This window comes from Condylostylus longicornis, unplaced genomic scaffold (assembly GCF_029603195.1).
Source record: "Condylostylus longicornis isolate FDR11 unplaced genomic scaffold, ASM2960319v2 ptg000018l, whole genome shotgun sequence".
In the NCBI taxonomy this organism is placed as follows: Eukaryota; Metazoa; Arthropoda; class Insecta; order Diptera; family Dolichopodidae; genus Condylostylus; species Condylostylus longicornis.
Window position 1 is genome coordinate 8,950,652 of NW_026577987.1, and position 13,385 is coordinate 8,964,036.

The window sequence follows — 13,385 nt, forward strand, 5'->3', positions numbered from 1 at the left end:
GCAATAAGTTTTATATATATATGTATTTAATTGCATCTATATTATATGTACTGTGAAATTGATTTGTTATTCATCAATTGTTATAAAAAACGTTGAAAATACTGTATTTTCCTATTTATTGCTAACACAAAGGTAATTATAAGATAAACAATTAACGAAATAGATCTAGTGAAAAACTAATGATATGAAATTTTTTGACTATACAAAAAATAACATCAGCTATTTAAACTTTTGTGTTTTTTTTTTCCTTAAAATAAACAAAAGAAACAGAACTTCTTATATCTACGAAATGTTACTTTTAAGAATGGCTGCAAATTTTACAGTTATTAAATTGTTTGCAAAATAGCTTAAATCTCAATTTGATTAAATTTTATTAACGAAAATAAAATAAAATTGGAAATTAAATGTTGAATTTTTAAATTGTTTTTGCAATTTTTCAGGTACATATATTTCTCTTTAAGATGACATTTAATATAGTTTTAGAATTCTCCTGATTAATGATCACCTTAAACTATAATATAAACAAACAGCAATTAAAAGCACGCACATCGGACTGCTGTGATTTCTTATGTAACATTACAATATAAAATATTTATGGATTTAAAGTAGTTTTTCCACAAGCATAATAGGATTTTGTTAAATTCTTATTTTTGGTCTAAATGAATTTAAATTTGTAAAATTTTTTGTGTGCGTTCGACAGTACGTACTTATCATTTAATTTACCGAAAGTCTTCACACATATACAAATACTCTGCAAAAATAAGGAAAGGTATTCAATTAAAAGCTATAATTATATATCCAAATTATATTGACATATCTCAAATAGATAACGTTACATAATTCCTTTATTTTTAGCCACTCAAAATATTAAATGATAATTTAATGATAAATTTAATGATAAAGGATTTTTTTCACAAGAACAGCAGTATTTAAGTTTCATTTGAAATTCTCTTATTATATTTTTCGTATTTATGTAAAAACCAATTTAATTTTTTTATTGATTTTAATTACGATTTTAGTAATGTTTATTACAAGTATATACAAACATTAACACCGTCAAATGTCCCACGAAAATAACTAATTGGTAAGTATTCATTTGTTTGAATTTTTTTAAGTATAGATAATTTTCTAGTAAAACAAAATATCAAACTATATAAGCTTTTAAAATCTTTTTATGAAAATATAAATTTATCCAACTTGTTGACTTTATTGTTAAAAAAATAATAATAACATAATTTGTAATAATTTTCTTTTTGCAAGCCTGGTAATCATTTATAATAAAAATTCGTTTTTATTTCGGAATATAAAAGGAATATTAAAAAAATGAAATCTTTAATAAAAAATAAAATTATAACTCTTTAATTAATATTTAATAAGTTGAGTATAATATGTATATAAATATAAAAACTATTAATTCTACTATAAATTTAAGATTAAATTAATTATTTTTACATCGAATATTGTTTTTTTTTGTAGGGAAAACTTTCAACGGTTACCTGGGAAAACATCACGCATATCTGGACTAGATGCATGAATCCATCCGTTTCGTTGTTGTATTATACACTGAAACATTGCTGCTTATATATATTTAATCATATATATATATATATGTATATATTTCTATTTCTATGTATTTTTATATTTTTCCTTTAAATCTTAATTTCCTTATTAAAAAATATTGTATAAAATTGTTTTCTTGTTGTTATTTCCATTTTTATTATTTATATATAAAAATAAAATCAAAAGTAGAATTGTTTCTTCGATATTTCTAATATAATATTCAATTAGTAAAATTAAACTACACATTTAAAATATAAAATTGATATGATAAATTAACTTAAAACTTAGTTATACATATACAGGCATACTTCGATTAAAGCTATCTCTTTTAACGGTGTTTCACCATCGCGCTAATGATATGGTTTCATATAGATCTTAGTAGTAATTTTAATCTTAATTGTAATCTTTATATTAAATAAACAAAATTCTTTAAACAAAAACAATTTATTGCTTTATACAGACACATGTTGCTAAACAATCTAAGAAAAAAGCTTGATATTCGAAATGGAAATGAATGTTAGTGGGGGTATTGAGAACGGTGAACAACAAAAACGAGAAGTATTGAATACCTTATCATCACTCAACATGGGAATAAAGAGAAGAGAAAATTATAAAAGCAGTGACCAAGAAAAGACCTTTATTTTGTGAAACGTTTTAAGATATTTTTTTAATTTAATTAAAATTATTTTGTTTTATCAAATTTTACTCTATTTTCTAATTTTTCAGTTAAGTATAAATAAATTTAAGTACTTTTTCAAAATAAAAATAAATGCAATCCTTGACTACCAAAACGCTGTGAAAAGGTAAAATTTACAATGCATCATATTCCATAATGTATATTAAAAGCTCCTGACCAGCGTTTCTACTTGAATACAATTGTATCCATTTAGATACCTTACATTAAATTTAGCTTGGATACAAAGATACTCAATTATTATTTATAGAATTATACATAAAGTTTTATTATTTATAGAATTATACATGTCATAAAAATACTTGCCAGAATTATTAATTCAGGAATTATTACATTTCTTTTTCAGATAAATATATTCTGGTAAGAATATATTTTGGTATTGGAACCAAGATTTACTACAAGCAAATTTAAAAAACAAACCACTCATAATAGGTACATTTTTATAATATTTTATATAATATCTACGTATAATAATGTTTTTTATAGTCACATCGATATTCCATATGTAACGAAAGCTTACATATAATGTAGCGGTTTCAAAAGCTTTGTGTTGTTTTAAAACTGTATTTAGCCAGTATTTGAACTGTATTAAAACTTTTTATGCTCCGTTTTCGAAATATCCGTATCTTTTAATTTCGAAGTAACCAAAAAAGTTGGTTAGTAACCTCACCTCATATTAAAATATATGCTAAAGTATAACATTTTAACGCTCAGTTTTTAGAAACGCATCGTTAACGTTAAACGAGGTATGCCTGTATGTGTATAAAAACAATTTTTCATTTTTAGTATGAAATCATTAAAAAGGAAGTCTTCTAATTATAAAAACAAACTTTTGGAGTTCACTGTATGGTTTTACAATACAAAATTACTATCGAATTCCACTTAGTAATTTTTTTTAAATATTTTTATTTAAGTATATATTTTTAATGATTTTAGTTTTAAATATAATTTGCTTTGCTGATAAAATATTTGAAATCTATTTGTAATTTACATATTTCGTTTTCCTGCTAGTTAAATTCGTACGAACGTATGTTCGAAGGGTATACTAAATTTACCTTACCGTTTGTAACACTAAGAAATAATGCTCTGAGATATAGACTCAAGTGTATATTTTTAATAAGCGTCGAATTCTGAGTTGTCTGTCCGTCCCAGAGATAACTCAAAAATCTAATTGAGCTAAGTTCACCAAATTTTCACAAATGATTTATTATAGTACGTACCATAACCCTATTTAAATTGGATATGATCGGGCTACTGGTTCGGATAGCTGCCATAGAACTTCAAAAATTTTTTGGCTATATAGCAGTGGTATTGAAATTTCATCCAAACGAATATATTAGTATGGCCAATGTGTCTAATAGAAGCCGTTGAAATTACTTGGCTCCTTCTGGTACCTGCCATACAACTTCAAAAGTAATTTGGCTATATCTCAGAAACTATAAAAGCTATGGTATTGAAATTTCACACAAGCGAATATATTAGTAGTGTCAATGTGTTCGATGAAATTCATTTAAATTGCTTGCCTCTTTCTGGTACCTGCCATTCAACTTCAATAGTAGTTTGGCACGTACAGTACTATTTTGAAAAACACAGTACTGAAATTTTGCATAAAATAATATGGTAATACGGCAACTTAAAGTCATAATCTGTTCCATAGTTAGTTATGGCATATTTATTCGCACATAGGATAACAAATTCGTACGGGTATCACGGAGTTGACAAGGTCAACTCTATTTTTTTTTTGTTTTTTGTTTTTTTTTGTCGTTTTTTGAACCAAAATTCGCAGCGCTTGCTCAGGAAGTAAAGTAAAGTTTCAAATCATTTTTTTTTTTATTAAACATGTATATAAATATATATATGTACGTTAATTTTTAAATAAGTTACTAAAACAAAGAATAAGTTCAGTCACAATTTGCAAAGTACATTTTTATGTGTTATAAGTTCCGGTTAAATATAGAACATCAGCTAAATTAAATAACAAGATATTAAATATCGCAAAAATTTATGCTTTTTAATAAAATTATTACGTTCATACTAACTTGTTTGAAATATCAAAACAGTCCAATTTTAGTTACAGCTAATAAGAGATATTAGAAAAGAATTTGTTTGTGGATACAAGTTAAAAGAACTTTGAAACAATATAAACGTTTTATATTTCAATATAAAAATTCAGTCGGACTCGTGTATAATCAATTCTCACGTAAGCAAGGCATGGCTTCTTTTGTAAGAGTCTTTTTAGTATATTAAAAAACAGAAAACCGACATATAAGCAACAAAAATTTTAATAATTTCAACCTGAAAAAAGAACTATAAGAATTTAATACACAAATTTTAAATTTCTCTTTTTCCAATTACACTATAAATAAACATGTTTTCCAATTTAATTATTTATTATCATTACCATTACTATTTGCCGACTTTTTTGTCGGCAGTATAATTAGTAAAGAAAAAAAAAATTATTAGTTTTACTTATGCCACTAAAAATCTTATATAATATTATATGATTATCGCCACATATTGCAAGAATGTATACGTACTTACATATATATTTTTTAATTAGAATGTGTCAGACGAAAACCCGATACGTTCAGCGAAATATTTTTTTTTTTTAGAAGTAACTTCTTAATTTTTTGATCTTTATATAAAATTAAATATTATAAAATTATTAAAAACATTTTCTGAGATATTGAATTTGCAACTAAAGATGGTATATAAAGAAGCTATTTAGTTATAAAACAGTAACCAAACCCTATAAGGAGTGTGCTTGGCACAAGTCCAGATTTCGACAGGATTTTCTCGACTTTGAACCAATTTTATGCTGATATTTTAATATCAACACATTACACAAGCAATAATATTGTCGAATACAGTAGCAATATGAAATATATTTTACAGCGAAACATTTTATTCCTTTGCGGTCGTTACACCTATTCATATCCGCCCACAAAAAACTGATTGATTCGTACAACAAAGTTTTGGAACTTTGAATTCAGAAAATTTTATGTCCGGAGCAAAAATTTTTCTGAATTCGTGTCGCAAGAAAGGGGCAACCCTTTTAATCAGGCTGGTGTGTAGTTAATAGTACAAATTTATTATTTTTATATGCCCTAAATACAAAAGTAATAAGGCTGTTTTAGTTCACATGAAATAGCCGAAAAAGAATAGCAATAAAGTGAATTTTGTTAAGTGTAAAACAAAAAATTTTAACACTAAATTACGATGAAAATTTTTACGCTATTAAAATAGTAATAGAAATAAGGAAAAATATTTAAAAGATTTAATTTAAAAATATTCACATCATTTTAATAATGTATTTTTGATTTTCACATTTACTTTAAGCATTGCACTATTTATTGTACTTATACATACTATAATTAATTATTAAAGCCCTATAAATAGGCATTTAGTTGAACTTACTAGTTTAAAATTATTAAATTTCAATAAAATGTCATTTAGCAAAATAGCATATTTATTTATTTTAAACAATTATTTCATACTTTAAAAAACTAATAAAATTTCTTTTCAAATAGTCAAATATTTTGATAAAAAAAATTACACACCCTCTTTTAAGCATTTTAATTTTTAAATTAAAAATTATATAAAAGTACACAACGCTAATAAAAACTAGATACAGAAAATTTTTTCAAAAAATAAAGAATATACTAACACAAATACTTTTACAACAAATTCCACTACATGCGCAATATTTCTATTGTATTTGTTATGTTTCAATTTCATATTTTTCATTATTTTCATTTTGACAATAAAACGGAATACACTTTATGCACACACAATACAAACGTATAAAGTTTTCGCAGAAAATTATAAAAGGAAAAGAAAAAAGTTTTTGTAGATTCTCTAGTACGTTTGTTACATACTTAATCTCAGTTAAAAGCTCTGTAGTAAAAATAAAAAAAAAACAATATGAATAAATTTTTTTTCGAAATTTATCAATGAAGAAAAAAATACAAACATTGTATATTGTATAATAGTAATAAAGTGCCCATGATGGATGCGTGAACAGAACCTTATCGATATGCACATTATGCAATCTCCTTTTAAATAAATTGAAAAAAAAAGATGAAAAAATCTTGTTATAAAATTTTCTGCACATAAAAATTTTCAAGAAAGCGAAGTATGAAGCGAATATTTTTTCTAAGTTTTTAAATTTCATTACGTGTCATTTTACATTACGGTCCGTTCATTGGGGTAGGTATAGTGAAAAATAAAAATTATTTGATTGTATTTCAATAGCAAAATTATATTTTCTTAAGATTTTGACAAATACTTTTAGTAAATGACAAAATTAAAAAAAAACCAAATTAATTGTTCCGTGCATACGATTTTCAATTCATAATTTTGTCTATGAAGACAACACTGAAAGCCCACGTACTGAAATATTTATCTACCTACATTATTATGTTACAAAACATTGGATTATATCTAGGACTTTTTAAGAACCCTATTAATACATTTTTAACAAGTCATTTCATTTTTATACCTTAACTATTCATATAAAAATTATGTGCGACTAGTATAATAATGTTAAAGCAATATTTTGTATAAGTACTCGTATTTTATCTTAAATGTTCACACATCCACAAGGAAAATCGAAATCAAATTAATTTTTCAAAACTTCATTTAAATACAATTGAAAGTGGTGTTAAATATCATATAAGACATACATATCAAATATGATAGCGATAGGAGCAAAATGTAATATTTATAAAAGAATTTGTACCAAAAAGAGTTTTTAGGATTGTAAATCTAAATTTACACACATAATAAAGATGAGACTTTAAAAGAGCATTTCAAAATTGTGTAATTTTCTTATTTTGCATCAAATTTTACAAATAGGACAGCTTGTTCTGAAAGTTACTTAAGTAGCATTTACAATTTCAAAACTCATTGGTTTGTTACAAATTCTATTGATAATTTTAAAAGATGACATTGAAACTGATATTGTCGGATACGAAAATAAATATTCTATAAATCAAATAACCAGTTAACGAAAGTTCGGTTACTTTAAACTCAAACAAGGCAATATTTGATTTTTACTTCAAATAAACTAAGAACCTTACTTTAAAAATAAAATATCCATATAAAGGACCAATCAAGAAATTTATAAATAATTTTTTTTTATTATAAATAACACGATTCGGTTTTGTAAGAACAATATATATATATGTACTTCAAGCAATAGGGAATGTTCTTATTTACTAGTTCTCATTTATTGATTTTAAATACATATAATTTTTATACGATACTATCTAACTCTTATTTCACATTCTTCATAACAACGCTTTATGTTATGAAAATTTCGTTTAAATAAAAAATATGATAATGATAATCAAAAAAGTAGATAAGAGTCATATGATGTTAGATAAACTGTTATCAGAAATGATAGTTACTTATTAAAGTCAAAACAAATAAAAAACAAAACAAAAAACAAAGTCTTTTTTATCAAAACAAATAACTAAATTTAACAGTTAAATCAAAAAATTTTCTTTAACCATAAAACCATAATATAAAAGTAATTACAGTAAAAAGAAATCAAATAACATTAATAATAAAATAATAATTATTTTAAATTTTACAACATTAAAAGGCACGTCCAATATATTATTATAAATGTACAAATGCACACATAAGTAAAATGCTAATAAAATAAAATAAAAAAGTTATAAAGAACGTTATAAAATAAAAGAAAAAAATAGGTTTGACCATTTTTTTTTTCCCTCATTTGATTTAACGTGACTGTCACTTAATGTCTTGTTAACTTTAACATATTATTTCCTTTTAATTTTAGTTTAATATCATAATGTCGTTCTTCTAGTTCTAATGCTTAAACGTCTACTTGCACATAGATATATACACATATTCAACATAAAATACATTAAAAATGAATTAATGAAAAATGGATGTATACTTAAGAACCTTAAAAGGAGAGAAGGAACAAAACGTTTCTGTCTGGAGTTTTAATTTCTGATTCTCTTTTATTTTTCAATAATAATTTTACATAATGTACTCAACTACAACTACAATAATATAATTAGAGTGAATTTTAATATAAAATTTTGAACACCTTTTTTTTATTTGCCTCTAATTAAAGTTTTTTTAACTTTATTTTTTTTTTGGGTATTTTCATCTGAAAAATAAATGAATCACGTAATTTTCTATAGAAAATGTTCACCTGTAATAAATATTCTGCCAAAAAAGTAAGAATTTAACATAAATAGAACTAAGTATATAATCTTGCAGAAAAATAAAATAGCAAGATCTCTTAAAATAAATTATGTTGATTTTAGACCAACAGCAAATTTAATTAAAATAGATTTATGAAACCCCATGCAAAATTTTTAAAAGTTATTTTATTATTTTCAAGATTTTTAATGCAAAAAAACTATTTTGTATTTTGATCCCTATTAATAGCTTTCAATATAAATGTCAATAATCTTAAATACTAAATGTAAAGAAAAAACTACGGTAGCCTCTTAGTAAAACTCAATGACACAAGAAACCGGTTCATGGTCATTTACGACATCATGCACCAGCCCTATGTTCCTCCCAGGAGCGAAGTAGGATAAAAAAAAAATTCTTGAAAAACTGTTTGTATGGGTGTTAAAACATTTTTTTGCACTAAAGTTAACAGGTTCTCGAATCTGTTAAACACTCCAAAATAATAAGGTTTCGTTATAAAGAAAGAAATATGTAGAATATCTAGGGACGTAAATTCACAATTTTTACAACAATAATCCGAAAAATATTATTTCGCTTAAGTATAATATCTTACTTTATATATGTATATTATATACGTTATGTAGAAGTAAATGTTATCTATTCTAGTAAAAGCATAATATAAATAAATATTTCAGATTAAGTACGTCTTTTATTTAGTAAATAATGAAATTGGCAAATAAGCAATGTTAAATATTATTAGAAGAATTCCCTTTATTTCCTTTTTTAAAGAATAACTTTGAAAAATTAAATTTCAAGTTAGATTTTAAAAACTAAAACTAAAATAAATTTGCCTTTTTTCTAGCCTCACAATTATTTATGAATTAACATAAAATTCTTTTTAAAACCTAAAATTAGAACTATTAAAATTTTAGTTCAATAACATATTGCACGTATGTACTTAAATATGCTGACTAGTTGAAATTCGATTCATATGTGAAATAATTAGAAGTAAGCATACAAGTGATGTCTATTTATATATGATTATGAAAAAAAAAAAATAAATAAGTACTTAAATTACAGAAGAAATTCAAATTACAACATTCAATTTAAATGAATTACTTAATTTGTTTTTTTTTTTTCGGAAATTGACATTTAAAACAGCAGCATTGGGGTATTACATAAAAGTTTATTGAATAATTTAGTTGATGATGAACAAAGCACAAGTATCCTGTACTTCAATTTTGCAGACATAAAGTTCGTTACTCATAAAGTTTGTAGAGTGCGGACATACCTATAAAATTACTTAGTAATTTTTGCAATTTCTTAGCAATTTTTAATTTTAATTGCTTACTCTGTTTAGTAAAAGTAAACGACCTTTTTTGGTTTCGCCTGATAATTTTATAAGCATGTTTTATTATATTTTCATTGATTGGGTACCAGCACGTTCTCAGTTGATTGAGTTCAATAAATCTTTTTTATATTCAAGTCGTTTTTAGATTCAATTATCCCAAAAAAATTCTGATTATCCCAAAAATATTTTTGTATATTTACAGTATAGTAATTACAGTATGTAAAAATTAAGCTTCGTTTTTGTTACATCAGCTGTGCTCGAAATAGTATTGTCTGTATATTTTATACAACATTGAGGGTTTCAGATTTTGGTACACATAAAACTTTCAACTCTAGAATTTGTAGTATTTCGATATAACTGCACAATTGAAGTCAGGGTAAATGTGATGAAAAATGAAATTTTAAGTTTAGGTTGCAATACAAAAACATTAGTATCGATCTTACAACTTCCTTTTTTTTTAAATTGTATAAAAACGGAATGAATTTTATGAGATGATTTTTATTTTGCAATAATGAAATTGTAAGTAAAAAAATATTGCTTTTGTGTGCAAGGTTTGTGTTTAGTTTTGTTTTAGTTTATTTATTTTTTCTGGTGTTTCTGTTTTCTAACATTATATTTGTTACACGATACATACACATACGATATATATGCAATGTAAGTAAGTACAAACATAATATATAATATATATGGTTATTAATTCAATTGCAAAGAAACAAATTTCATAGTACTTACGAGATAACTTCATGATTATATTTTCTAGATTTAAAATATTTGACACAAAAATATTTTTTATTTTTAATTTCTTAATTATTACTTTTTTTAGACTAATAAATCACTCATGATTATATATGTAAATAAAATACATCTTATCCTTAATTATTTTTTTTTCAACCTTATTAATTGGCTTATTTTTAAAGTTTTATTAATACAATATTCCGAAAATAAGAATATTTCATAAATTATTGTTTTAATAACATTTTTTATAATATACAACAGTGAATATTATTAACAAATTTTTGCTGTTTACTTTTAGATTAGATATATATATATATATATTTATGTATATACGAACATGTTAAATTTTATGAATTTTTAAGCAAAATATTTTTTACACTGACAAAAATATTTCAATTGTATGTAATTAAAATATAAAGTAAAATTTGACAATGAATTTTTATTGAAAATATTTATACTTATATATATGTATATTTAAAAAAAAAACATTATTTGAATTGGAAGAAAAAAATTAGATTAAGTATATATGTACGCTATGTATGTATATAGAAAATTACATACACAAAATATAATTTTTTGTGCATTTAATCGCAACACTATACGCAAAACACTATAAATAAAAAAAATTTATTATTAGTTTTTAATTTTTTTTTATATAAAGATCTTTAATGAAAAAAATTGTTTAAATTATGTTCAATAATTCTATAAAAATAATACACTACATTAACCTGGAATTTTAACTCGCAAACTGAATAATAAATTTGTACATATATTATAAACAGTACTTATGAATATGTATATAATTCATAATAATATATGCAATGTCCCCAAGTATACTAATATACTAACAATATATCGGTCTAGTAAATAATTATATGACTCACCCTGTATAAAATGAAAATAGTTTTTCAAATGGAATACAAAAAATTTGATATGTGAATAAATGTATATTAAACACTCCTTTAATCAAAAGTTAAACTTTTATAGTAAAAACACAAAAAAAACCACAAAATATTACAATAACTATGATAATGTATGAATTACTAATTTAATATAGGACTTAAAACTTTATACATATAAAAATACTTATATATCTGGACACACACATGACTCACCCTGTATTATATTATTCAAAAAAATTAAACATTTACAAGTAAATTTTAAATGGTTGCGTGATTATAAAATTGAGGCTAGCCATTCAAACAGAAATATGTCATGTGAGTATGTATGTAAATATCAAACATACATATTTTTTGTAACTATTAAAAAAATAAAATATTCAAAATATCAAAATTTAAGGACAAAAGGACATAAGAATACCAAGATAAAAATGAATTGATAGCTTTACTAGTTAGTTGAATACACGCCCAAACCTTATTAATTTTCGTTCTTTGTTTTTCTTTTTCAATATTAATGAAATAAATTATATAAAAATGAATTTTTTTTATACATTTGTTGATTCATTCAAATCGAAATTCATTCACAAAACTAAAAGAAAAACAATAAAAATAATCTATGAATTTCCATTGTTATTTTGTTCGATTTATTTATACGCTTTATTTATTAAAAACATACACGTATACATGTACTTAAAACATGTATACATTAAGGATACGTATATACCGAAAATATTGAGAAAATGTTAGTGACCCCTACTTCTTCCAACAAAACTTCTCTCATTACATTAGTTTGAATCCTCTTGAGTAGAAATTTCAAGAATTTTCACATTATTTTCATCTTTTACTTGGAAAAGAATTCAAATTAATTTATTTTTGATGATACAAGAAATGCACTCTGTTATATAATGTGTTCTTTATTTCTAAATCACTGTACACTAGAGTAGCGACATTCGTAAATTTTATATGTTAAATTATGTCAATTCCATTCTATAATACAGGACGTCATCCAAACTTCCAATTTTGATGCAAGAATTTTCTCCAAGAAACATTATTGCTTAAATTTTTGGAAAATTTAATTCTAAATTTATTAATGTTAAATATCTAAAATACTTTATTAATGATTTGATTTCAATTTTTTGCTTAACATTTGCTTAACAAATTGGTAACGTACATATTTGTTATCAAAATGAAAATCGGAACATCAGTTTCTTTTTAACATTACAAAACATCATTAATTTGCAATTTCTACTCAATATGCATTGCATTGAGATCCAAAAGCTGGGAAAGAATAAAAATAAAAACGTCTTTCTCACTTTTGACTAGTTTTTGCTCAATTGCGTTGATTTTTATAAAACTTTCTCCGTTTCCTAAATTTTCGTCTCACATGTCAAATTTTTTTTTGAGAAATTTATTGTATCTCAATCTACTTCTAACAAAAATATTTTTTTTATAGAATCATTAATTATGAAATATAAATAAATAACAACAAATTTAATTTTTGGGAGATTAAAGAGAAAAATTTAAATAATATTTTAATAACTTATTTTTATACTTTTAAATAAATCGAATATACGTATACATATGTTAAAACATAATCTAAAAATAACAAATCAAATTAATTATATTGAAATTTCAATTAAATTACTTTAAACAGCGTAAATTTAAGAAAATAAGAAAATATCCTTTACAAAATTGTAAAGGACTCAGTTTTTTTTCGCATTTTTTGCTATTTGTTTAGTTTCAATCATTTCTTTTACATTTAAGTAATTTTTGCGAAATAGACATGTACATTTGGTTTCAATAAAAAAAAAATTAAATCGGATATTTTTCAACTCACAAAAATTGAAAGAAGCGTCAAAATCAGAAGTCATTTTGAAAAGTTTTTTTTTTATGAAATCGCAGAATTTAAAATTATTTTAAAAATTTAGTATGTAATCAAATTGAAGTAAATTTTCAATATAATAAA

At 23.2% G+C, this 13,385-nt stretch overlaps 1 protein-coding gene across 4 annotated transcripts in view; it reads right to left on the minus strand.

Annotated features, from left to right (window-relative positions):
• LOC129606245 (SLIT-ROBO Rho GTPase-activating protein 1-like) overlaps window positions 1–13,385 on the minus strand; it is a 42,533-nt gene that overhangs the window by 21,445 nt on the left and 7,703 nt on the right. Inside the window, exon 1 of one of the 4 annotated variants that reach the window (XM_055516453.1) lies at window positions 10,518–10,706. The exons of 2 other annotated variants lie outside the window; for them this stretch is intronic. In XM_055516453.1, coding sequence (XP_055372428.1) covers window positions 10,518–10,530 — 13 coding nt within the window. In that variant the 5' untranslated portion in view covers window positions 10,531–10,706. Of the gene's footprint in view, window positions 1–1,496; window positions 1,859–10,517; window positions 10,707–13,385 lie in introns of those variants that run through there. One more of the 4 variants, XM_055516451.1, reaches the window with a different exon arrangement.